This window comes from Saimiri boliviensis, chromosome 11 (assembly GCF_048565385.1).
Source record: "Saimiri boliviensis isolate mSaiBol1 chromosome 11, mSaiBol1.pri, whole genome shotgun sequence".
Classification (NCBI taxonomy): Eukaryota; Metazoa; Chordata; class Mammalia; order Primates; family Cebidae; genus Saimiri; species Saimiri boliviensis.
The window spans coordinates 75,625,081-75,652,898 of NC_133459.1; the positions used below are offsets into that span (position 1 = coordinate 75,625,081).

Below are 27,818 nucleotides of genomic sequence, written 5' to 3' on the forward strand. Positions count from 1 at the left end.
GCTCAAGACCAGCCTGGCCAACATGGTGAAACCTCATCTCTACTAAAAATACAAAAATTAGCCAGGCATGGTGGTGCATGCCTGTAATCCTAGCTACTCCGGAGACTGAGATAGGAGAATTGCTTGAATCTAGGAGGCAGATGTTTCAGTGCACCAGGATTGTGCCACTGCACTCCAGCCACTGCACTCCAGCCTGGGCGACAGAGCAAGACTCTATCTCAAAAAAAAAAAAAAAAAAAAAAAGAAAACGAAGAAAGAAAAGGATAAAGAGGAAAGGAAAAAGAAAGACAAATATAGTAATGCTTAGAAAGAACTAAGATAGGGGCCGGGCGCGGTGGCTCAAGCCTGTAATCCCAGCACTTTGGGAGGCCGAGGCGGGTGGATCACGAGGTCAAGAGATCGAGACCGTCCTGGTCAACATGGTGAAACCCCGTCTCTACTAAAAATACAAAAAATTAGCTGGGCATGGTGGCGCGTGCCTGTAATCCCAGCTACCCAGGAGGCTGAGGCAGGAGAATTGCCTGAACCCAGGAGGCGGAGGTTGCGGTGAGCCGAGATCGCGCCATTGCACTCCAGCCTGGGTAACAAGAGCGAAACTCAGTCTCAAAAAAAAAAAATAAGAACTAAGATAGATTCTCACTTGAACCCAGGAGGTGGAGATTGCAGTGAGCCAATATGGCACCACTGCACTATAGCCTGGGTGACAGAGCAAGACCCTGTCTCAAAAAAAAAAAAAAAAAAAAAAGAACTAACATTTTTATGTAAATTTTTAACCTGAGTACTTGGACCTCCATAGGCTCCAAGGGTGCAATTCTGTTTTAATATCATTGGTTTCCTTTGTAATCCCATTTATTTGTTTTATGCACATAGAAACATTACTTGGAAAGGGGGTCCCAGATTCTACCAGAAAGTCAAGAGTTTCATAAGACCCAAAAAAAAAAAAATGGTTAAGAACATAGAACAGACCGCCAAGATCTGTCTGCCCTGCGAATATGGAGCTCTGCTGCCCATCCACACCTGTGTGATGATGGGCATGGGTCAAAAGGACCCCTACGTGGGCGACGAGGCCTAGAGCAGGAGAGGCATCCTGAGCCTGGAGTACCCCATCGAGCATGGCATCATCACCAACTGGGATGACATGGAGAAGATCTGACACCACGTCTACAACGAGTTGCATGTGGCTCCAAGGAGCATCCATGCTGCTGACTGAGGAACGCCCTGAACCCCAAGGCCAACTGCGAGAAGATGACCCAGATTATGTCTGAGACCTTCAACACTCCAGCAATGTAACTGGCCGTCCAGGCCGTGCTGTCCCTGTATGCATCTGGTCACATTGTGATGGACTCTGGCGATGACATCACCCACACTGTGCCCATCTACCAGGGGTATGCCCTCCCCCACGCCATCCTGTGTCTGGACCTCGCTGGCCAGGACCTGACTGACTACCTCATGAAGATCCTCATGGAGCACCTCTACAGCTTCGCCTCTATGGCCAAGTGGGAAATCTTACAAGTCATCAAGGAGAAGCGGTGCTACATCATCCTGGACTTGGATCAGGAGATGGCCGTGGAGGCCTCCAGTTCCTCCCTGGAGAAGAGCTACGAGCTGCCCAACAGCCAGGTCATCACTATCAGCAAAGAGTGGTTCCATTGCCCTAAGGCACTCTTCTAGCCTGCCTTCGCAAGCATGGAATCCTGTGGCATCCATGAAACTACCTTCAAATCCATCATGAGATGTGACGTGGACATCGCAAAGAGCCGTACGCCAACACAGTGCTGTCTGGCGGCACCACCATGTGCCCTGGCATCGCCGACAGGATGCAGAAGGAGATCACCACCCTGGCGCCCAGCACAATGAAGATCAAGATCATTGCTCCATTCCAGCGCAAATACTCCGTGTGGATCGATGGCTCCATCCTGGTCTTGCTGTTCACCTTCCAGCAGATGTGGATCAGCAAGCAGGAATATGTCGAGTCCAGCCGCTGTGGCCTCTCCATCATCTACTACAAATGCTTCTAGGTGGACTGTTACTTAGTTATATTACACCCTTTCTTGACAAAACCTAACTTGCCCAGAAAACAACGTGAGATTGTCATGGCTTTATTTGGTTTTATTTTGTGTGTGTGTGTTTGTTTTTTGTTTTTTGGGCAACAGGGGCTTGACTGAGGACTTAAAAACTGGAACAGTGGCCGGGCGTGGTGGCTCACGCCTGTAATCCCTGCACTTTGGGAGGCCCAGGCGGGTGGATCACGAGGTCAAGAGATCGAGACCATCCTGGTCAACATGGTGAAACCCCGTCTCTACTAAAAATACAAAAAATTAGCTGGGCATGGTGGTGCGTGCCTGTAATCCCAGCTACTCAGGAGGCTGAGGCAGGAGAATTGCCTGAACCCAGGAGGCGGAGGTTGCGGTGGGCCGAGACCGCACCATTGCACTCAGGCCTGGGTAACAAGAGCGAAACTCCGTCTCAAGAAAACAAAACAAAACAAAACAAAACTGGAACAGTGAAGGTGACAGCAGTCAGTTGGAGTGAGCATCCCCCAAAGTTCTACAGTGTGGGCGAGGACTTTGTACATTGTTCTTTTTCTTAATACGTTGTTCTTTTTTTTGATAGTCATTCCAAATATCATGAGATACATTGTTACAGAAAGTCCCTTGCCCTCCTAAAAGCCACCCTACTTCTATCTAAGGAGTATGGCTCAATCCTCTCCTGAGTCCACACTGTGGAGGTGATAGCATTGCTTTCATGTAAATTGTGTAATGTAATTTAAAAAAAATCTTTGCCTTAATACTTTTTATTTAGTTTTATTTTTAATTATCAGCCTTCGTGGCCCTCCTTTTTTGTCCCCCATTTTGAGACATATGAAGGCTTTTGGTTTCCCTGGGAGCGGCTGGAGGCAGCCAGGGCTTACCTGTACACTGACTTGAGACCAATTGAATAAAAGTGCACACATTAAAAAAAAAAAAAAAAAAAAAAGAACGTAGAACAATACAGGCACATATTTCTAAGATATGTGGCATAGTAAATGGGACCCTTCAGTGGGTCTTTTAATAGAGGCTCCAGGCCAGGTGCGGTGGCTCACGCCTATAATCCCAGCACTTTGGGAGGCCGAGGCGGGTGGATCACGAGGTCAAGAGATCGAGACCATCCTGGTCAACATGGTGAAACCCCGTCTCTACTAAAAATACAAAAATTAGCTGGGCATGGTGGTGAGTGTCTGTAATCCCAGCTACTCAGGAGGCTGAGGCAGGAGAATTGCTTGAACCCGGGAGGCGGAGGTTCCGGTGAGCCGAGATCGTGCCATTGCACTCCAGCCTGGATAACAAGAGCGTAACTCCGTTCCCCCCCCCCCAAAAAAAAGAAAGGAGAATTGCTTGAACCTGGGAGACAGAGGTTGCAGTAAGCCGAGGTTGTGCCATTGCACTCCAGCCTAGGTGACAGAGCAAGACTCCATCTCAAAAAAAAAAAAAAAAGTAAAATAGAGGCTCCAAAGCTGAGAAAAATAAATGTGAAGTACCTTAAGCATTCTAAAAGAGGATGCCAGACCATCCCCACAGGACATGCTGGTAGAATGTGAAAACCATTTAGTAATCCTCCATTCTCACGAACCTCCCAGGAATGATAAATCAGGATTGATGAAAGAAGATTGGAGAATAAACATGCCTAGAAGGGCCAGGCTTGGTGGCTCACACCTGTAATCCCAGCACTTTGGGAGGCTGAGGCAGGTGGATAACTTTAAGCTCAGGAGTTCAAGACCAGCTTGGGCAACATGATGAAATCCGGTCTCTACAAATATACAAAAACTAGCTGGGTGTGGTGGCGAATGCCTGTAGTCTCATCCTACTTGGGAGTCTGAGGTGGGAGGATGATAGCTTGAGTCCAAGAGATGGAGGTCACAGTGAGCCAACATTGTGCTACTGTACTCCAGCCTGGGTGACAGAGCCATACTCTGTCTCAAGGAAAAAAAAAAGGGTAAGAGACAGTTTTCTGGAGTGCTGTGCATTTTTGTTCCCCTTTCCAGGAGTGGGAAGAAGAGAGTGCTTAAGGAACTTTAGGCAAGTTGACTCTGTGCCCTGGAATTTATGTCACCTGGAAAAGTCTAAAAGCAATAGACTATCTAGAGAAGGCTTTGATGGCAGAACAAAGAGAGAGAGAGAGAGAGAGAGAGAGAGAGAGAGAGAGAGAGAGAGAGAGACCTACAGCAGAAAGGGCCTGTACTTGCAACTTTGCAAGAAAAATTCTCCTGTGGGCCATATGAGTGTCACGGAATGTAGCCAGACTTGAATTATCTTAGAAGGTTGTATCTTCAAACCAGGTTTAAATTGACTATCTAAATGAAAAGCCACAGGTTTTTTTGGTCCAGGATTGGGGAATCAAACAATAAGAGGTCCCCAGCAAAGGAGACAGTCATTGAGGAACATAGAAAAGGGCCAAGAAAAGAGCTAGCATTTAGGAGTGAGCCACATGAAGAAGGTACTAAAGTCAAACTTATTTTTATTTATTTATTTATTTAGACAGAGTCTCACTCTGTCACCCAGGCTGGAGTGCAGAGGCACAATCTTGGCTCACTGCAACCTCCACCTCCTTGGTTTGAGCGATTCTCCTGCCTCTTCCTCTGCCTCCCGAGTAGCTGGGACTACAGGCACATGTCACTATGTCTGGCTAATTTTTGTTTTTTTGTTTTGTTTTGTTTGAGATGGAGTCTTGCTCTGTCACCAGTCTGGAGTGCAGTGGTACGATCTCGGCTTACTGCAACCTCTGCCTCCTGGGTTCAAGCAATTCCACTGCCTCAGTCCCCACACCTGGCTAATTGTTTGTATTTTAGTAGAGATGGGGTTTCACCATGTTGGCCAGGATGGTCCGGATCATCTGACATTGTGATCTGCTGGCCTCAGCCTCCCAAAGTGCTGGGATTACAGGTGTGAGCTACTGCACTCAGTCCCAAAGTCAGATTTAACTGCATTGGTTGGGTATTTCTGATATTTTATTTAGAATAGTTAGGATCACTGCTCATTCCAGCTGAAACAATATGTGGCCAATGCACTTCATGAATGATTGATTAGTGGAAACAGCATTTATCAAGTGATGACATTAAGCATTAAGTCTGACAGAAGTCTAGCACATTGAGGATTTAAAAGCAATTATATATCCTAAGTGGATTAACACTTTTAGATAATCCATAGCTCCAATTACTTCTCCTATTAACTGCAAAAACTTGGCAGTCCCAGGAAATACCTCAGGGCCTCCTTTCAAATACATATAATGCTATAGGGCATATATTGGCCATTATATCTTTACTCTCATTACCCACCAAAAGTATTTTACAGGACCCTTCTATAAGTCAGAACTAACTAATCAAGGCATCTAGAATTCAGGTTATGGTTCTAGATGCTAATTTAGAACATGTATTCAGAGTACAGTGGTCTGTACACATATCTAAATACTACAGATTCAGTTCCTCAAAATGTTAAATATAGAGTTATATGGTCCAGCAATTCTACTCCTAGGTAATGCCAAAGAGAATTGAAAACATACATCCATACAAAAACTCGTACATGAATATGCATCGCAGCATTATTCTTTTATTTGTTTTTATTTTTATTTTTTTGAGATGGAGTCTTGCTCTGTCACCCTGACTAGAGTGCAGGGTAGGATCTCAGCTCACTGCACCCTGTTTCCCAGGCTCAAATGACTCTCCCGTCTTGGCCTCCTCAGCAGCTGGGATTACAAGCACTCACCATCATGCCCAGCTAATTTTTGTATTTTTAGTAGGGAATGAGTTTCACCATGTTGGCCAGGCTGGTCTCGAACGCCTAAACTCAAGTGATCATCCAGCCTGGGCCTTCCAAGATGCTGGGATTATAGGCAAGAGCCACCCTGTCCCGCTTACAGCATTATTCTTTTTTTTTTTTTTTTTTTTTTGCGACAGAGTCTCACTCTGTCACCAGGCTGGAGTGCAGTGGCATGATTTCGGCTCACTGCAACCTCCACCTCCCAGATTAAAGCAATTCTCCTGCCTCAGCCTCCAGGGTAGCTGGGACTACAGGACTACACGCCACCATGTCCAGCTAATTTTTTTTTTGTATTTTAAATAGAGACGGGGTTTCACCATGTTGGCCAGGATGGTCTCGACCTCTTGACCTTGTGATCTGCCCGTCTCGGCCTCCCAAAGTGCTGGGATTACAGGCTTGAGCCACCGCGCCCGGCCCAGCATTATTCTTAATGGTCAAAAAATTGAAACAAATGCCCACCAACTGATGAATAAATAAAATGTGATATAGTTATACAATATTTGGCCATAAAAAGAAATGATGAAGTGATAAATGTTACAACATGGATGAATCTTAAAAGCATTATGTTAAGTAAAGAAGCCTGTCAGGCTGGGCATGGTAGTAGCCTCTCAAGTAGCTGGGACTACAGGTACATGCCACCCTGCCCGGCTAATTTTTGCATTTTTTAGTATTCTTCAGTTTTCTAATTCAGCGGGAAACACAGAAAAGGCTAAAGAGGGAATGAAATCAGTAGTAAATGTATCATCTATACAGGACTAGAATGCCTCTTAACACTCATTCATTTGAGGACTGAGGCAGAAGTTCTTAATCTTAGATCTATGGATTGTTTTCAGGGTTTTGAACTTGTATATATACATATTTTTTTTCTTTAATGTAATGAGCATGTGTATATGCATTTTTTTTCCCAGGGGAAAGGCTACATCGTTTTCACCAGATTGACGACCGTTCTAGATCCCGACAGGTTACAAACTGCAATACTAGTTTTTCACAGGTTTGTAATGTAAAAGGATGCAATTCGTCGAATCCAGTTTTTACATCCACTTGAGGAGACAGGAGCTTCTACCCTAAACAAAAATGGCGGGAGGTGCTTCACACGTGCCCTCTCTCGCAGAAAGCCTAGAAGGCCCGCTCCCCTTTCTCTCCACCTTCCCACTCCTGACCCCGGAAGGACTCGGCCTTCCCCCGTCAGGCTGCTGCCGCTCAGCGCCAGACTGCAGCTGGGAAGCAGGCGTGCGCAGACCGGCTGTACCTGGCTAGGAGCTCCCGGTACGGGCGCGGGCGGGGTGAGGTGGAGAGGCGGGCGGAGGAAGTGGAGAGCTGGGTAACCACGCAGTTGGGGCAGAGCCCCCGGGGCAGGGGTGGCGCGGACTCCATCGCTGGCGTTAGCTCTCTTCCGAGCCAGGTGGAGCGGCGGAAAGCCGGAGGGTCGACAGCCGTCCCGGCCTGGACACCCCCGACCTCGTCTCATCTCAGAAGCTAAGCAGGGTCAGGCCTGGTTAGTACTTACTTAGGAATGCAGGAGGGTCCCCGCGCCGGAGGGAGGCCTGCAAAGGAAGCGCGGAATTGGGATGGGACCGCTCGGAGCCCGAGGAAGGGTCTGGACGGCCGAGCTGGAGGGAGCACCTTTTCTGGTCCTCGTGGTACAGAAAAAGGAAGACAGCAGAGGAGAGCTCGGCGTGGGGCTGCTGTGGGGTCGGGGGAGGGCCCGCTGGAGGTTGGGCAGCTGGTGAGGTCCCAGGTTCGGCTTGGCTGCGGGTGGTTTTGAGCAGGGAGTGGCTTTTGAGTGTGCAAGATTACGCTGCTTTGCAGGTGCTTTCAGAGAATAATTTAGCACGCGAGTGTTGTGTTGTCAGGTCCTTCTGTAAAGTAGTTAAATATCTATTTTCCGGAGGGAGGACTCAGCTTGTTTTTGCACAAGACTTTGAGACCTTTGTTATTGTTGTTGTTATTGCAGCTAAACATTTTTGCTCTGTTCAAAGTGGCTTCTCAGAGTTAGGTTATATAGATTTGTGCTTCACGTCAATTTTCTTTTTGGTATTTCAGACTTTCCTTCCTGTTAGATTATAAAGTCAAAGTTGTAGGATAGAATTTTAAGATGTGTAAGATAAAACTGTTTGTGACACTTATTTTTACTTCCCGAGTAGTTGGAATGGAGAGGAACAAGTAATATCACACAAGGACAATATTCATGGTTATGTTTTATAGATTCTTTCTACAAATTTGAATAATCATGAAACCACTTTCACGTATATTTTTAGTATACTTCTGAAAGCAACTGAAATGACTAGTTTTTTTGTTTGTTTTTCAATTAATAATGATTAGATTTGGAATCAACTTCCTCAGTAATTTTAATTGAAAGGGAATGAGGTAGTTAGAATGTAAAAATAGAGGTTTGTCACAATCTTTTTTTTTTTTTTCTTTTTGAGACAAAATCTTGCTCTGTCTCCCAGGCTGGAGTGCAGTGGCGCCATCAGGGCTCACTGCAACCTCCACCTCCAGGGTTCTAGCAATTAGCCTCAGCCTCTCAAGTAGCTGGGATTCCAGGCATGTGCCACCACGCCCAACTAATTTTTTTGTATTTGTAGTAGAGAGGGGTTTCACCATGTTGGTCAGGCTGGTCTGGAACGTTTGACCTCAAGAGATCCACCTGCCTCAGCCTCCCAGAATGCTGGGATTACAGGCATGGGCCATGGCACCCGGCCGAGGTTTGTCATAATTTTTTAAGAAAATCTCTGCAGCCAATTAAAGTGTTTATTTTTCTTCTCTTACGCTTAAAATTTGGAATGCTCTATTATAGGTAAAATTCCTTTGGGTGAATTACTCAGTATTTTTTTTTTTTTTTTTTTTTTTTGATGCAGTAGCATAGATTGCTCCAGAATCTAATTAGTAAAAATGCTTCTCAAAATAAAATTTATTAATTTTTAGGGAAGGAGAAGAATAAATGTGCTTCTTCTCACCTCCTTTTTACTGTAGTGATAAAAAGCAATGCATGTAGGCAAGTTTTTGAAAATCAAGTATTACAGACAGACTTATAAGGAAATGTGGTTATTTTCTGCCCAGCTTCTCTATACCCCTTGTCTTATTCTCCAGGGGATCATTTTTCACTTGCTTAACTGTTCATGGTTTCCTCTGTACTTTTTAATCATATGTCTATATCACAGATTGTTGATTGAAATAAATATACGTCAGTTAGAACTAACTATACTGACTCTAAAAGTTGTGCTTACAGCGCTGGTAGGGGGAATTAAGTAAGCATCAGTAGTAGTAACCCACCCTAAGAGGTATTGCTGTGTTTGCTTTGAAAGGAAACCACTACATAACCAGTTGTTTTGACACTTGTCTGAAAACAGGTGAGTATTAACAAAAGGGAATAGTCTACTGGATTACAGAAAAAGAGAACATAGAGATATATGCAGAAATGAAGGGCCTAAAAAAGCATAGCAAAATCATTTTTTTCTTTTTTTGGAATAGGCAGGGTTTCATCATGTTGCCCAGGCTGGTCTCGAACTCCTGGGCTCATGGGCTCAAGCCATCCACCCACCTCGACCTTCCAAAGCCAGTCCCAAAGTGGCTCGGGCATGAGCCACTGTGCCCAGCCACAAATAAACTTTTATAGAGGGATTGTTGATAATTTTTATATTCTGTTATGTAATATATAGCACTACTCAAAGAAAATAAATAATAAATTTGGTAGGCATGAACATTCTGGTTATTGGAGAAGCCCATTCTCTTGTGCATTAGAGATAGTGCTTAGGCGTTTTCTTGGCCTGAATGAAATATTTCTCAGAATTCTTGATTTTTGCAGTCATCAGGCAACATTTTTGACTTACCAATTGAGCTTCCTACAGTCTTTGATTTCAGGGAGGGTATGTTTTAATAGAATAAGTATTCTGGTCACTAGATAGTGTGTTTCTTTATTATAAGTAGATAAACTTGTAAACTGATTTATGCATCAATACCATGTAAATTTGTGCTAATACAGTGATGAAATTATGTTTCTGGCTCTGTAAAGCAGACACACAGACCCTGAACCACTGACTGCTTCTCTGTACTCATCTGACTTTTCTTTTTTTGGTCAAGAGAAATAATACACATTAAAACCATACCAAAATCATATAGCATGTACATGGCATTTCTTTGAAGATCTTTAAAATGAGACAATAGGAGAATAAATGCGTGAGTTCTGATGTTCAGGCAGTGCACCCTGAGGTTCTAGCCCCAAGATTCTGTTCCGGATTCCATCCAGCAACCTGCCTGCCGCCCACTCTCACCTCTGAAGTTATATGAAGAAAACAAAATGAATGGGAAGAAGTAAATTTTAAATTACTCTCTAAAAGATGTTAAATTTTTATGTAACCAGAAAAGAGAGAATCTAGAACTTGCAGTTTTCTAGGGAAAATTTGCTACCTGGACTCAAAGTTTAAATCTCGCTCACTTGCTTGCCTGCCTGCCTGCTCTCTCGCTCGCTCTCTCTCTCTCTCTCCCTCCCTCTCCCTCTCTCTCTTTCTTTCTTTCTACTGTCTCCTACAGGAAGGATCAACTTAAGTGTAGTGTCCTCAATAATTGACTATAAAAATAAGCTGATAGAATTAAATGTTCAGTGTGTACCTTTCATTGTTAAAGTAACCAGAAATCTCTGTGGCTAATATGTGTTTATGTTTCAATTAATGAAGATTAGAAGAGGAACCATGTCGGAAGAAACCATAAGTGAATCACAGTTTTCCTTGAAGACAGCAGCACTAAGAGTGTTTGACCTTCCTCTGTCTTGGTACTACTCTCTCTCCCAGGTAAAGAAAAGAAGCAAACATGAAGTTTTTTGAGGTTTCTATATGGTACAGTCAAAATATTTATCATAGTAGTTTAAAAACCTACTTGGTTATTTTATGGGGTTTTGCTTTTTGGTTATCATAACTCTTAAAAAGGGGTCACATTACTTGAAATTTTTTTTTTATCGTTAAGTGAACTTACGTAGTCCATTATTATTACTTTCAGTGAATTGTGTTATTCCAGTAGGCCGGTTCTCACTATTAACAATCCTTTTAATTTTATTGTGGTAAGGTACAAATAACATAAAATTGACCATTTTGATCATTTTTAAGTGTATAATTCATTAGCCTGAAGTACAATAACATTGTACAAACAATATCCAGAAGTCTTTTCATCTTGCAAAACTTAAACTCTACAGCTATTTATTAACATCTTACTATACCTCCCTCCCATTAGTCCCCACCACCACTCTATTTTCTGTCTCTATGAATTTGACTAGGTACCTCACAAGTAGAATCCTACATTCTTTTTGTGACTAGCTTATTTTACTTACTATAATGTCCTCAAAGCTCATCCATGTTGTAGCATATGTCAGCATTTCCTTTCTTTTTATTACTCTTCATTTTGAGAATTTTTTTGAGACAAGAGTCTTGCTTTGTCACCCAGGCTGGAGTGCAGTGGCACGATCTTGGCTCTCTGCAACCTCCGTCTTCCAGGTTCAAGTGATTCTCCTGCCTCAGCCTCCCGAGTAGCTTGGCCTACAGGTGTGCGCCACCATGCCTGGCTAATTTTTGTATCTTTTTTTTTTTTAAGAAAAAAAAAAAAGAAGAAAGAAAGAAAGAAGAAAAAAGTAATAATAATAAAAAAGAATGAAGGAGAGGAAGAAAGAGGAAGAGGAAGAGGGAGAGAGAATGGGGGTGTTGCTTTATTGCCCGGGTTAGATTGCAGTCTAAAAATGGGTATGCCTATAATTGTGCTTAATAATAGAGACATGAAAAAAAAATGAGGGAAGAAAATAACAAACAAGCAGCCAACCAATATTTCATTTAAACCTGTAAATAGGTGTGGTAAGAGTGTATATTTTGTGTATTTAAAGTGGAGAGTTCTATAAATGTTTTTTTTTTTTTTTGAGACGGAGTTTCGCTCTTGTTACCCAGGCTGGAGTGCAATGGCGCGATCTCGGCTCACCGCAACCTCCGCCTCCTGGGTTCAAGCAATTCTCCTGCCTCAGCCTCCTGAGTGGCTGGGATTACAGGCACGTGCCACCATGCCCAGCTAATTTTTTGTATTTTTAGTAGAGACAGGGTTTCACCATGTTGACCAGGATGGTCTCGATCTCTTGACCTCGTGATCCACCTGCCTCGGCCTCCCAAAGTGCTGGGATTACAGGCTTGAGCCACCGCGCCCGGCTTATAAATGTTAATTAAGTTTACTTGTTGCAGATCTGAGTTCAAATCCTGGATATTGTTGTTAATTTTCTGTCTCATTGATCTGTCTAATATTGATGTTGAAGTCTCCCACTATTATTGTGTGGGAGTCTAAGTCTCTTTATAAGTCTTATATATCTGGGTATTCCTGTTTTGGGTGTGTATATATTTAGGATGTTTAGTTCTTCTTGTTGCATTGATCCTTTTATCATTTTGTAATATTGTTCTTTGCTTCTTTTGATCTTTGTTGCTTTAAACTCTATTTTATCAGAGGCAAAAATTGCAACTCCTGCTTTTTATTTTATTTTATTTATTTATTTATTTTGAGACGGAGTTTCGCTCTTGTTTCCCAGGCTGGAGTGCAATGGCATGATCTCGGCTCACCGCAACCTCCGCCTCCTAGGTTCAGGCAATTCTCCTGCCTCAGCCTCCTGAGTAGCTGGGATTACAGGCACGCACCACCATGCCCAGCTAATTTTTTTTTTTTTTGTATTTTTAGTAGAGATGGGGTTTCACCATGTTGACCAGGATGGTCTCGATCTCTTGACCTCGTGATCCACCCACCTCGGCCTCCCAAAGTGCTGGGATTACAGGCTTGAGCCACCGCACCCAGCCCTTTTTATTTATTTATTTTTGCTCTCCATTTGGTTGGTAAATCTTTCTCCATCCCTGTGTTTTGAGTCTTTGTGTATCCTTGCATGTGAGATGGGTCTAGATGCAGCATACTGATGGGTTTTGGCTTTTTTTGCCTGTCTATGTCTTTGGATTGGGGGATTTAGTTGATTTAAATTTAGAATTAATAATAATATATGTGAATTTAATACTGCCATTTAATGTTAGCTGGCTGTTTTGCCCATTGGTTGATGTAAATTCTTGATTATGTTGATGCTCTTTACTTTTTGGTATTTTTTAGAAAGGTCGATACTGGTTGTTCCTTTCTATGTGTAGTGGTTCTTTCAGAAGCTCTTGTAAAGCAGGCCTGGTGGTGATGAAATCTCTGAGTGCTTGCTTGTTCACAAAAGATTTTATTTTTCCTTCGCTTGTGAAGCTTAGTTTGGCTGGCGGTAAAATTCTGGGTTGAAAGTTCTTTTCTTTAAGGATGTTGAATATTGGCCCCCACTCTCTTCTGGCTTGTAGGGTTTCTGCTGAGAGATCTGCTATGAGTCTGATAGGCTTCCCTTTATGGATAACCTGACCTTTCTCTCTGGCTGCCCTCAGTATTTTCTCCTTCATTTCAACCCTGGTGAATCTGGCAGTTATGTACCTTGAGGTTGGTCTTCTTGAGGAATATCTTTGTGGTGTTCTCTGTATTACCTGGAATTGAACAGTATCCTGCCTTGCTAGGTTGGGAAAGTTTTCCTGAATAATATCCTGAAGCGTATTTTCCAGCTTGGATTGATTCTCTTTGTTACATTCAGGTACACCTATCAAACGTAGATTAGGTCTTTTCACATACTCCCATATTTCCTGGAGACTTTGCTCTTTCCTTTTTATGCTTTTTTTCTCTAATCTTGTCTTCTCGTTTTATTTCATTAAGTTGGTCTTCAACCTCTGATATCTTTTCTTCTGCTTGATCAATTCGGCTGTTAAAACTTGTGCATAGTTTGCGAAGTTCTCGTGTTGTGTTTTTCAGCTCTATTAATTCACTTATATTCCTTTCTAAATTGTGTATTCTTGTTAACATTTCGTCAAACCTTTTTTCAAAGTTCTTAGTTTCTTTGCATTGGGTTAGAACAAGTTCTTTTAACTCACAGAAGTTTCTTATCATCCACCTTTTGAAGCCTGCTTCTGTTAATGGAACACACTCGTTCTCTATCAGGCCTTGTTCCATTGCTGATGAGGAACTGTGATCCCCTGTAGAGGGAGAGGCGTTCTGATTTTGGGTATTCTCAGCCTTTTAAGGCTGTTTTCTTCCCTTCGTTATAGATTTTATCCATCTGTGGTCTTTATAATTATCGTCTTTATAATTGGATTTCTGAGTGGACGTCCAACTTGTTGATTCCCAGCACTAAAATCTGAGCAACCCACTGCACCGGCCAAAACAGCGGCGTTAAGATTGATGGTGCTTTTCTGACTCTGCACCAAGAACTGCCATACCAAGACAGCAGCAAAACCACCTCACCGGCCACAAGAGTCGCACTGGTGACCTGTGGGGCTCCTCCGCTGGGAATCTCCTGGTCCGTGAGCAACAAAAATTCGTCTGAAAGTGTGGCATCCTCTCATTCTCTGCGCTTTCACTGGGAGCTACAGTCCCGAGTTGCTAGTGATCAGCCATCTTGGATCTGTCTCTAATTTTTGTATCTTTAGTAGAGATGGGGTTTCACCATGTTGGCCAGGCTGGTCTGGAACTCCTGACCTCAAGCTGTCCGCCCATCTTGGCCTCTAAAAGTAATGGGCATATTGAAACTTCTAACTTTGATCCAACAACAGAGGTTTCATTTTAGCATTCCTACTTGGATCATTTGTGACGTGTTTATTCAGCAGTGAGACACCTGGCTCTCATTAACTATAGTGTATTACTCATAATATATTTACTTATATGATCTAGTGTACACATAAAGAAATTTCAGAATTGGCACCCCAAAATATTAAAAATTTTTAATTTAACTTAATTTTTTTTTTTTTAAGAGAGAGAGTTTCACTTTGTCACCCAGTCTGGAGTGCAGTGGTGCAATAGTAGCTCACTCGAACCCCTAGGCTCAAGTTATCCTCCTGCCTTAGCCTCCCAAATAGCTGAGACTACAAGCAGGTGCCACTGCACTTGGCCCCAGTACTCCTTTGAGAAACAAATTTACCAGCAGGTTACAGTGATTAGTCTAACTCTTTTTGTCTGTAGCCTTACAATATCCAGGCAAAACCTTGTCACTTAGGTCAGCACCTTTCTTCCTCACGCTCTTCAGTGCACTTCATTTGGAACAAAGTTTGATTTACTTTTCACAGCCTGTGCTTTATCTTGGGATCCATCTGTGATCTTATATCCTGGTTGATTTTTTTTCAATTGACATGGAGCACAATTTGTTCTTTGTTGTGCCCAGTTCTGTGTGTTTGGACAGCTGTGCAGTCATGTGTCCTTCATCACTGTACCGAACAGAACAGTTCTTCATCCCCAGAGTTCCCCTGTGCTGCCCCTTTGCGGTCACCTCCTCATCCTCTTACCCCTAGCTGCCATTGATGTTTTCTGTCCCTATAGTTTTTTTTTACCCACAAATGTCATATAAATGGAATTATATAATGTATAATGTTTTGAAACTGACTTCCTATTAGCATATTGCATTGAAATTCATCCACATTGTTGTTTGTCTGAATAGTTTGTCCTTTTTTGTTGATGAGTAATGTTCCATTGTATGAGTGTACCACAGTATATCTGTTCACCTGTTGAAGGGTATCCAGGTTGTTTCTGACTTTAGGTGATTATGAGGTCATGCATATTATTTCCTATGTTTTCTTCTAGAATTTCTTCTTTGAATTTTCTTTCACCTTTGACAAAAATAGGTTGACTATATGTTTGTATGTGTTTCTTCCAGGATGTCTATTCTGTTGTATTGATCTATACATCCACACTGTCTTGCCTGTTGCTTTATAGTTAAGTCTTGAATTCAGCTAGTGTGAGTTCTACAACTTTGTTTTTTTTAAAATTGTTTTGGTTCTTCTAGTTTCTTTGCTTTTTCTTAAGTTTTAAAAAATAAGCTTATCAGTATTTACAAAAATTTTTTCTGGGTTTTGATTAGGCTTATGTTGTTTATATAGATCAAACTGGAGAGAAAAAAAACCCTGTAATCCATGAATATGATGTCTCTTTCCTTTTATCTTTGATATCTTTTGTGTTTCCTTGTTCTCTAGCACAGATTTTTATTAGATTTACCTCTAATATTTTCCTTTTTCTTGGTGCTATTATAAATAGTATTACTTTCTAAAATTTAAATTCCAGTTGCTTATTGCTGTTATATAAAAATACAGTTGATATTGTATATTGAATTTGTCTTCTGTTATCTTGTGAAACTTACCTACTAGTTATAGGAGCTTTTTTGTAGAGTGTTTGGAACTTTCTATATAGACAGCTGTATCATATGTGAATAGAGTTTTACTTCTTCCTTTCTAATACGCATTCCTTTTATTCCTGTTTCTTAACTTTTTTGTACTGGCTAGTACTTCTAGTATGACATTGGTGAAAAGACATCTTTACCTTGTTCATGATCTTATGGGGAAGGCAGTTAGTCTTTCACCATAAATTATGATCTTAGCTACAAGTTTTTAAAATAAATACCCTTTATCAGATTGAGGAATTTACCTTTTGTGTTAGTTCCCTAGAGTTGCCATGACAAATTACCACAAACTTGGTGACTTAAAACAATAGAAATTGGCCAGGCGCGGTGGCTCAAGCCTGTAATCCCAGCACTTTGGGAGGCCGAGGTGGGTGGATCACGAGGTCAAGAGATCGAGACCATCCTGGTCAACATGGTGAAACCCCGTCTCTACTAAAAATACAAAAAAAGCTGGGCATGGTGGTGCATGCCTGTAATCCCAGCTACTCAGGAGGCGGAAGCAGGATAATTGCCTGAACCCAGGAGGCAGAGGTTGCGGTGAGCCGAGCGCCATTGCACTCCAGCCTGGGTAACAAGAGCGAAACTTCGTCTCAAAAAAAACAAAACAAAACAAAAAACAATAGAAATTTAATTTTTTAGTTATGTAGGCTGAAATCACAGTGTAGTACAGCCACACTTGCTCTGAAGGTTCTAGGGGAGAATCCTTCCTTGCCTTTTCCAGCTTCTGCTGACTCCAGACATACCTGAGACTGGGTAATTTACAAAGAAAAAGAGATTTAATGGACTCACAGTTCCACGTGGCTGGGGAGGCCTCACAATCATGGCAGAAGACAAAATGCCTGTCTTTCATGGCGGCAGACAGGAGAGAAGTGAGAGCCAACTGAAATGGGTTAAGATCTTGTGAGACTTACTCACCACCACGAGAACAGTATGGGGGAAACCGTCCCCATGATTCAGTTATCTCTCACCAGGTTTCTCCCACAACACATGGGAATTATGGGAACTACAATTCAAGATGCGATTTGGGTAGGGACGCAGCCAAACCATATCACAGCATAACTTCAGTCTCTTTACATGGCCTTCCCCTTTGTGTGTTTATGGTTTACAAAGATTCTCTTATTGGATTGAGGGCACATCCTAATCCAGAATGGTCTCATCTGAATTCTTAATTATATCAGCAAACACCCCATTTTCAAATATGATGACATTCTGATGTTCCAGGTGGACATGAATCATTCTGGGACACTATTCAACCTACCACATCTTCTATTCCTAACTTGCTGGGAGTTTTTAAGTAATCATAAATGGATGTTGAGTATTTTAAAGTGCTCTTTTCTCATCTGTTGAGATAATATCACTTTTCTTTTCTTTCTTTCTTTTTTTTTTTTTTTTTTTGTAGGACACTTCACCTGGAAATATCGCTTTTCCTTAGTTGATATTATGATAAATTACATTGATTTTTTAAGTGCTGAACCAGGTTTTCATTCCTGGGATGTATGCCACTTGGTTGGCATATTTTTAATATATTGATGAATTTTATTTGTTAATATTTTGTTGTGGGTTTTTTGCATCTATCGATGAGGGATATTAACCTATAGTTTTATTTTTTTGTAATATCTTTGTCTGGCTTTGCTATTAATAACAGATTGTCCCCATCTTAACAACTTTTTGACTTTACGATGATGCACAACCATTGCAAATTTGACATAATGTATGGTATTCAATAAATTACATGAGATATTTAAGACTTTATCATAAAAGCAGCTTTGTGTTTCATGATTTTACCCAACCCTAGACTAATGAATTAATAAGTGTTCTGAGCATGTTTAATGTAGGCTACTTTAAGCCATGATGTTTGATAGATTGGGTGTATTAAATTCATTTTTGGCTTATGTTTTCAGCTTAGGATGGGTTTATTGGGCTATAACCTTGTCATAAGTCTAACAGCATCTGGACTAGCTTGATAACATGATTGGGAAGTATCCTCATTATATGAAAGTGATACTGTTTCTTCTTTAACTACTTGGTATAATTTGGCCTTTAGTTTTTTTTTATTGAAAGCATTTAACTACCTATTCAATTTCTTTAATAGATTTTTAACTGCCCGTGTTATCTGTTTTTTTTCCCCCTGAGTGAGTTTTGATTTTGTCCTTCAAAGAATTTGAATTTACGTATGTAGAATTGTTTATAGTATCCTTTTTACAGATCTTTGTGAGGTCTGCAGTGATGATTCCTCTTTTTTTTCTGATTTTGGTAATTTGTGTCATACTTGCTTTTTTTTCTTAATGAGACTGACTAGAGCAGGCATCCCCAAACTACAGCCCTTGGGCTGCATGCGGCCCCCCCAGGCCATTTATCCGGCCCCCCGCTGCACTTCAGGAAGGGGCACCTCTTTCATTGGTGGTCAGTGAGAGAAGCACAGTATGTGGCGGCCCTCTAACGGTCTAGGGACAGTGAACTGGCCCCCTGTGTAAAAAGTTTGGGGACCCCTGGGCTAGAGGTTTTATCAGTTTTCCTTCCAAAAAAACCAGCTGTTGGTCTCACTGATTTCTGCTTTAATCTTTATAATGCTTCCTATTTTGTGCCTGCATAGTTTGAATTTGCACTTCTTTTTCTAGATTCTTTTTTTTTTTTTTTTTTTTGAGACGGAGTTTCGCTCTTGTTACCCAGGCTGGAGTGCAATGGCGCGATCTCGGCTCACCGCAACCTCCGCCTCCTGGGTTCAGGCAACTCTCCTGCCTCAGCCTCCTGAGTAGCTGGGATTACAGACATGCGCCACCATGCCCAGCTAATTTTTTGTATTTTTAGTAGAGACGGGGTTTCACCATGTTGACCAGGATGGTCTCGATCTCTTGACCTCGTGATCCACCCGCCTCAGCCTCCCAAAGTGCTGGGATTACAGGCTTGAGCCACCGCGCCCGGCCTCTTTTTCTAGATTCTTAAGTTGAAAGCTTAGATTACTGACTTGATATATTTCCTTTTTTAATATAAGCATTTAATGGCTTAGATTTCTCTCTAAAGATGCATCCACAGTTTAAGGTTTTTGTTCTTTAATGGGGATAAAGGAGAAAGGTTCTGGTGCCGGTTCATGCCCTCCACAGAAGCCGCTGTTTCCTTCCCTCTCTACCATTAGGGAGACTTTCCTAGGACTCTTTCAGGATTTCTGTGAGTGCCTAGTGATTCATGAAGATAAAATCTGCAAAAATAATGTGGATTTCACCTACATTTGCAGCACCTCTCCCCCATCTCTCAACAGTGTATTCTTTCTCCACCAGTTTTGAAACCATGCTCACTGACCTTTTCTTACTAATATCCTGCTATGTCTTGTCTGTGTAAGCCAAAACTAATGTCTTAACTCTCTGCAAATACCTGTCTCATTAGTTTAGGGGGCAGTTGGTTGCCCTCTAATCTCCTTATTCTGATGGAGTCAGAATACTTTATTTTGTTGTTGGAAGGTTGGAAGTGACATTCTTTCTAGCTCTCTTTGGCTTTGTTTTAGAGTTATTCTGCTTTTAGGTATTTAATAATGTTTGTCTCTCAAGTGAAAGTTAATCACTTACTGTTCTCATGTTAGTACTTAGTACTCGTATAGCTGTATTTATCACATTATGCCGTAATTATTTGCCAACATAACTGTTTCCACTATGAGCACACTGCTTGAGGGAAATAGACAAGTATATGCAAAATGCAAGATCTGTGACCTCTGTATACCTAGTGCTTCCTGATTTGTTGTAGGCCCTTATTATGTGCTCATAGAATAGAATTACAGTAAGATTTTAATTCATAACACAGTCCTGGTACTTTAAGATTCTGAAGAAATATTTGTTGAATAATTCGTGAATAAAATGGCTTATTTAGAAAATATTTAGAAATGAGTTTAGCTTCTCTTTCCAGATTTTCAGATAGTTTTTTTAAAGCTCGGTTTATGTCTAATCATCCCTGTAATTAAAAATCTTGCTGTGACTCAAACAGAAGATTCAGTTGTATGAATTAATCCTTAATTGCTCAAAAAATGTTAATGGGGTTGAATTATTTTGTACTCCTATTAACTTCTGGGATAATATTGTTTACCTGAGATCTTCAAAGCAGTGAGTAATAAATTATTACATTTAAAATTTTTTTTTTTTTTTTTTTTTTTTTTTTTTTTTTTTTTTTTTTTTTTTTTTTTTTTTTTTTTGAGACGGAGTTTCGCTCTTGTTACCCAGGCTGGAGTGCAATGGCACCATCTCGGCTCACCGCAACCTCCGCCTCCTGGGTTCAGGCAATTCTCCTGCCTCAGCCTCCTGAGTAGCTGGGATTACAGGCACGCGCCACCATGCCCAGCTAATTTTTTGTATTTTTAGTAGAGACGGGGTTTCACCATGTTGACCAGGATGGTCTCGATCTCTTGACCTCGTGATCCACCCGCCTCGGCCTCCCAAAGTGCTGGGATTACAGGCTTGAGCCACCGCGCCCGGCTTTTTTTTTTTTTTTGAGACGGAGTTTCGCTCTTGCTGCCCAGGCTGGAGTGCAATGGCGCGATCTCGGCTCACCGCAACCTCCACCTCCTGGGTTCAGGCAATTCTCCTGCCTCAGCCTCCTGAGTAGCTGGGATTACAGGCACACGCCATCATGCCCAGCTAATTTTTAGTATTTTTAGTAGAGACGGGGTTTCACCATGTTGACCAGGTTGGTCTCGATCTCTCGACCTTGTGATCCGCCTCGGCCTCCCAAAGTGCTGGGACTACAGTAAAATATTTTTAAAAAATAAAATAGGAAGGCCGGGCGCGGTGGCTCAAGCCTGTAATCCCAGCACTTTGGGAGGCCGAGGAGGGTGGATCACAAGGTCAAGAGATCGAGACCGTCCTGGTCAACATGGTGAAACCCCGTCTCTACTAAAAATACAAAAAATTAGCTGGGCATGGTGGCGCGTGCCTGTAATCCCAGCTACTCTGGAGGCTGAGGCAGGAGAATTGCCTGAACCCAGGAGGCGGAGGTTGCGGTGAGCCGAGATCGCGCCATTGCACTCCAGCCTGGGTAACGAGCGAAACTCCATCCAAAAAATAAATAAATAAAATAAAATAAAATAGGGTAGCTTGTCATTGAAAGAGTAAAATTATATTTTCTTGACAGTATTTAGAAATAGGTTAGATTAAGAGTAACTTTAGTTATTAGGTCCTTTTCAGTGAAAAATTAAAGATATTTTTTTCAGTTTTAACTGCATCTTTTCCAGATCAGATTTTCTCCAGTAGCTAAAAAGTTGTTTGTGGTAACTGCAGTGAGTGCTATATCTGTAATTTTTCTGGCCCATCACTTTAAAAGAAAACGTGGAAAGAAGAAAGGAAAAATATTACCATGGGAACCAGAGCATCTCATACTTGAACACACTAAAAGAGCAGCATCAGACAAAGGTATGTAGAAATAGTTGAATTAAGAAATTTTATGTGTAAATTATAACTGGAATACAGTGATTTTGGTCTTCTAGTTTGCAAAATTTTCTTCCTAATATATTATTTAACTCAAAAGTAATACAGATTTATTTTAGAAAGATTAGAAAATGTAGATAAGCAAACAAAAAAAATTAAAATCACTTGACATTCTGCTACCCAAAAATAACTACTGATAATACTTTCATGTATATCAGTCCACTTAAATATCACAGTGAGACATAAAATTGTATATTATATACAAGTAAATTATGTATTTTAAGTAAAATTGTAATCAGACATTTTGTAACCTGCTTTTAAGATATTTGACAGTAAGAATGTCTTTCCAAGTCAATAAATATCCCTCTATGCAATCATTTTAATATATAACTAGTGTTAATTTGTACAAATGTACCCCAGTTTATTTAATCATTTCCCTATTGTTCACTTCAGGGTGTTTGTGGTTTCTTTTTTTATTTTGCATGTCCCTGTTTATTTCCTTATGTAAAATTCAAGAAGTAAATTGCTGTCTTTTAAAGGATCTTTAATTTTTGTTAACGATATGGTATCAGTAAAAGTAATTTCTTGAGCATACTGAGTTTCTTACTTTTTTATTATTTAGTGAATATGTGGTATTCTTTTGTGATTCATCTGTCCAGTATACAATTAATGAGTGAGTATTTTGTACCAAGTGCAGTGAACATTCCAGCAGTAATGATTGCTGTCACTTGCTGAGATTCTATTATGTCTCAGCTAAGTGCCATATATTCAGTGCTTTATTTAACCTTACAGCAATCCTGTGAATTTGGACGATAGTCTTGTTATTGTTTCTATTTTCTACATAAAGAAAACTGAGATATGCAAAAGTTAAGTGACTTGCCTACGGTCATATAATTTATACCTGCCGGAATTTCAATCTAGGAACGTTTTAACTGCTGCATTAAGAAAAACTGTAATGCCGGGCATGTTGGCTCATTCCTGTAATCCCAGCACTTTGGGAGGTCAAAGCAGGAAGATGGCTTGAGCCCAGGGGTTTAAAACAGCCTGGGCCACATAATGGGACCACATCTCTACAAAAATAAAATTAAAAAATTAGCTAGGTATGGTGGCACATGTCTGTTGTGGTCCTAGCTCCTTGGTGGCTGAAGTGGGAGGATTACTTGACACAGGGGGTCAGTGCTACAGTGAGCCATGATTGCACCGCTGAACTGCAGCCAGGGTGACAGAGTGAGATATTTTCACAAAAAAAGAAAAAGACAACCCAAAAAACTAAGATATAATGTCTGCCTTAGAAGAATGGATAGTTGGGTAGAAGAGACAGAAGTATAACTAATTATAATGCAATGAGATATGGGTAAGCTTTAGATCTAATTCAGAAAAGGAAATGCCTGTATTTTGTTAAATTTACAGTTTAACAAAATCATAAATTTAACATAGTTGCCAGTATTTTTATGCTGATTACAATAGATCATTCAAATACCACTCTAATTAATTAGGTGAGTATTTTACTCTTCATTTCAGAAGCAGATTTTAGCAGTGTTAAAAAAAGATTATATAAAGGTGTAGATTTTAATAATGGTGTACATTTAATAATTTACACAATTGCACTGTGTTTTAAAATTAGAAGCTTTCTGAATGAATATATAAACTCTGAAATTTTTACCTGAAACTTATCATTGGATTTGATACTTTTAAAATTAGTATGTTTATTTGATAGGTTCAAGTTGTTCCAGTAGCAGACAGAATTTGACATTATCTTTAAGTTCTACCAAAGACAAAGGATCTCAATCTTGTAACTATGCTAATGGAGGACTTTTCAGTAAATACTCAGGTTCTGCACAGAGTTTGGCCTCCGTAAGTACAGAAAAAATATTATTTTTAAAAATTGTTGTTTATATATCTTTTGTGATCTGTTAGTTTAAGTGTCATATACTTCTTCATATGGAAAGAATCTTAAGGATTATCATCTGATTGAATCTGCTTTCATCAGGCAAGTAAAGTATCTACTGACTATTAAGTCAATTTGGTTCTAGATTTCTTTGAGTAAGTGATCTGGTCCAACGGTGACCTGTGAAAATAGTGTTGATGTGGAAGAATTACTTCAAAATTAGATGTTCTTGTCTTCACTTATTTGTGGGAGCTAAAAATTAAAACAGTTGAACTCATGGAGCTAGAAAGTACAATGATAGTTACCAGAGGCTGGGAAAGGCAAGTGGGGTTGGAGGGGAAGTGGAATGGTTAATGGGTACAAAAATATATGCAGATAGAATAAATAAGATCTAGTATTTGATAGCACAATAGGGTGACTACATTTGACATAATTTATTGTAGATTAAAAAATAACTAAAAGAGTGTAACTGGATTGTTTATAACACAAAGAAGAGATACATGCTTAAAGATAAAGGTGATGGATACCCCATTCACCATGATGTGATCTTTATACATTGTATATATTAAAATGTTTTCTGTAACCCATATATACACCTATTATGTATCCACAACAATCAAAAATTGAAATTAAAAAGTTATTAATTAAAAGAAAATTAGCACCGGGCGCGGTGGCTCAAGCCTGTAATCCCAGCACTTTGGGAGTCCAAGGCGGGTGGATCACGAGGTCAAGAGATCGAGACCATCCTGGTCAACATGTTGAAACCCCACCTCTACTAAAAATACAAAAAAATTAGCTGGGCATGGTGGCACGTGCCTGTAATCCCAGCTACTCAGGAGTGTGAGGCAGGAGAATTGCTTGAACCCAGGAGGCGGAGGTTGCGGTGAGCCGAGATCACGCCATTGCATTCCAGCCTGGGTAACAAGAGTGAAACTCCGTCTCAAAAAAAAAACAAAAAAAAAAACAATTAGCTGTTCTGCAAGAAGCTGGACGATACAGCCAGACTTTGTGCTGGGTCACAATAATCACTTGATGAGCCTACTTAGGTGAAAGTATTTGGTTTGGTGAAGGCAAGTGTGAGGTTCTTCACCTCCTTTGGATCATTAACACAGTATTGACTGACAAGCAGAAGACTTCCCTTCTTTTTTTTAAGCATTAATTTTTTTTTTTTTTAAAGGCGGTTTCACCATGTTGGTCAGGCTGGTCTCGAACTCCTGCAGGTGATTCTCTCACCTCAGCCTCCCAAAGTGCTTGGATTACAGTTGTGAGCCACCACGCCTGGCTTTTTTGAACATTAATATTAATGCTGATTGACAAGTGAGGAATGAAGTTATTATTTGTTTAAATCTAATGTGATTTAAACATTAATTTAAAAAATAGGCCGGGTGCAGTGGCTCAAGCCTGTAATCCCAGCACTTTGGGAGGCCGAGGCAGGTGGATCACGAGGTCGACAGATCGAGACCATCCTGGTCAACATGGTGAAACCCCGTCTCTACTAAAAATACAAAAAATCAGCTGGGCATGGTGGCACGTGCCTGTAATTCCAGCTACTCAGGAGGCTGAGGCAGGAGAATTGCTTGAACCCAGGAGGCGGAGGTTGTGGTGAGCTGAGATCGCGCCATTGCACTCCAGCCTAGGTAACAAGAGTGAAACTCCGTCTCAAAAAAAAAAAAAAAAAAAATTAAAAAAAATAGGTAGAATTTCTACCTGCTATTAAATACAGAACAGGCAAAAGAATATACAGTGAGAGCTGGGTGCTATAGTGTTGCCTGCAGTCTCAGCTATTCAGAAGACTGAGGCAAGATTGCTTCAGTTCAGGAGTTTGAAGACAGCCTGGGCAACACAGTGAAACCTTGTCTCATAAAATAAAATAAAAATAAATGTGTTCCTGATCCACTCAACTCCCATCCCTGGAGACAGACTACTCCCAAGTAGCTGGGATTACAGGCATGTGCCACCACACCTGGCTAATATTTGTATTTTTGTTAGAGACAGTGTTTCACCATGTTGGCTAGGCTGGTCTCGAACTCCTGACCTCAAGTGATCTGCTGCTTCGGCCTCCCAAAATGCTGGGATTATATTAACATTAAAATGTAGTACATTAAATTTTCTTTTTTTTTTTTTTTTTTTTTTTTTTTTTTGAGAGGGAGTCTTGCTCTCTCGCCCAGACTGGAGCTCCGTGGCACGATCTCTGCTCACTGCAACCGCCACCTCCCAGGTTCAAGCGATTCTCCTGCCTCAGGCTCCCAGGTAGCTGGGATTACAGGCATGTGCCACCACACCTGGCTAATTGTTATATTTTTAGTAGAGAGGTTTCACCATATTGGCCAGGCTGGTCTCGAACTCCTGACCTCATGATCCACCCACCTTGGCTTCCCAAAGTGCTGGTATTATAGACGTGAGCCACCGCACCTGGGCTGTATTCATTTTTTTCTTCGTGGTTTATAGAACACCATATTCTGTTCTGTACCTTGCTTCTGTATTTCATTGGAATATGTAGCTGCCCTATTCTGTAATGCCTAAAAATGTAATACATTTTTGAAGACTCTTCTAGGATAGGAACAGCTAGATCAAAGGCCTGCAGACTTTCAATTCCTCTGTGAAACTGAGCAGTATAATGAAGAATATGCTTATTCTTTCTTTCTTTCTTTATTTTTTTGGCTTGGCAGTGTATTGCTGGAATATGCCTATTCCTTTTTCTTTCTTTTCTTTTCTTTTCTTTTCTTTTCTTTTTTGAGATGGAGTCTCACCCTATTGCCCAGGCTGGACTGCAGTGGTGTGATCTTGGTTCACTGCAACCTCCACCTCCTGGATTCAAGTGATTCTCCTGCCTCAGCCTCCCAAGTAGCTGGGATTACAGGCATGTGCCACCACACCTGGCTAATTTTTGTATTTTTAGTAGAGACAATGTTTCACCATGTTGGCTAGGCTGGTCTCAAACTCCTGACCTCAAGTGATCTGCCGCTTCAGCCTCCCAAAATGCTGGGATTACAGGCGTGAGCCACTGTGCCTGGCCAGAATATGGCTTTTCTGTAATGTGGACTTCCTCAATGTCTGAGAAGTGCCTCCTTTGAATTTCCTCAATTGAAAGTTGAAGCCCTTGTTTACTAGAAGTAGATAAGGTAAATTTCATGATAGTGGTATAACAAGTCTTTAGAATCACTGTACTGTACTTGCCTAACTGAACTAGCCATTCCTCTGCCAGGGCTATTAACTGCTTTGATTTTCTGTCTCTTAGGCAGTAGATAATAAGTGTCAAAATGGGGATCATGATGTCAGAAGTGGAAAGGAGGGGACAGAGTCCACAAAATTTGGTGACTGAATATGAGAAGTGTGGGAAGAGACTTTGAAGATGACATCCTGTTTTATAGTTTGAGAAATTAAGGGAATGGAAACACTTATTAGTGAGCTTGGGAGGAGGAAGAGGTTTTGTTGCGGGAGATGCTAAGCCCATTTTTTGACATACAATCATGAGTTGCTTAATGATAGTGCCACATTTGCTGCATTCTGAGAAATGTGTCATTAGATGATTTCCTCCTATGAACATCATACTGTGTACAGAAAAGAAAGTACCTGTATTTTGTTAAATTTACAATTTAACAAAAATATAAATTTAACATAGTTGCCAGTGTTATACTGATTACAGTAGACTATTCAAATATGTCCCAAATTAGTAAGGTGAATAATTTACTTTTTTTTTTTTTTTTTTTGAGACGGAGTTTCGCTCTTGTTACCCGGGCTGGAGTGCAATGGCGCAATCTTGGCTCACTGCAACCTCCGCCTCCTGGGTTCAGGCAATTCTCCTGCCTCAGCCTCCTGAGTAGCTGGTGGGATTACAGGCACACACCACCATGCCCAGCTAATTTTTGTATTTTTAGTAGAGACGGGGTTTCACCATGTTGACCAGGATGGTCTCGATCTCTTGACCTCGTGATCTACCCGCCTCGGCCTCCCAAAGTGCTGGGATTACAGGCTTGAGCCACCGCGCCCGGCGAGCATCATAATCTTTACGCTATATGTTGTAACCTGTTGTTCCTAGGCTACAAACCTGTACCACATGAGACTGTACTGAATACTGTAGGCAATTGGAACACAATGGTATTTGTGTATTTAAACGTATCTGAACATAGAAGAAGTATAGTAAAAATACAATTTTGAATCTTACGGTAGGATCCACTGTTGTATATGCCGTCTGTTGTTGACCCAGATGTTGTTATGTTGAAAGTGTCTATAGTTAGTTTGAGATGCCAGCAGAAGAGCCGAATGGAGTTGCTGAAAAGGCAAATGAAAATGTGGGTTTAGATTTCTCAAACTGAACTGGAATTAGGGTAGAACTGGAGTTAGGGATTTGAGAATCATCTGCATAGACATGATTGAAAAGATTTATTCAGTGGACCTAGCTAGGAAAGGGAATTTACAAAGATGATGGTGGCTTTTTTTTTTTTTTTTTTTTTTTTTGAGATGGAGTTCCACTCTTACTGTCCAGGCGGGAGTGC

The 27,818-nt window shown here is 40.9% G+C and overlaps 1 protein-coding gene and 1 pseudogene across 10 annotated transcripts in view; both read left to right on the top strand.

Annotated features, from left to right (window-relative positions):
- The first annotated feature begins 943 nt into the window (after positions 1-943).
- Positions 944-2,018, top strand: LOC101030673 (actin, cytoplasmic 1-like; annotated as a pseudogene).
- A 4,945-nt stretch (positions 2,019-6,963) lies between these two features.
- The window catches only part of MIGA1 (mitoguardin 1), a 93,505-nt gene continuing 72,650 nt past the window's right edge, over positions 6,964-27,818 (top strand). For 6 of the 10 annotated variants that reach the window (XR_012512460.1, XM_074381053.1, XM_039474495.2 and 3 more), the window contains exons 1-4: positions 6,964-7,058; positions 10,466-10,579; positions 21,242-21,419; positions 23,152-23,288. Coding sequence is in view for 9 of the 10 variants with exons in the window: in XM_074381053.1 (XP_074237154.1) it covers positions 10,481-10,579; positions 21,242-21,419; positions 23,152-23,288 (414 nt within the window). In the remaining variant the exon portion in view is untranslated. Of the gene's footprint in view, positions 7,059-7,090; positions 7,288-10,465; positions 10,580-21,241; positions 21,420-23,151; positions 23,289-27,818 lie in introns of those variants that run through there. The other 4 variants (XM_074381051.1, XM_074381049.1, XM_074381050.1 and 1 more) reach the window with 4 other exon arrangements.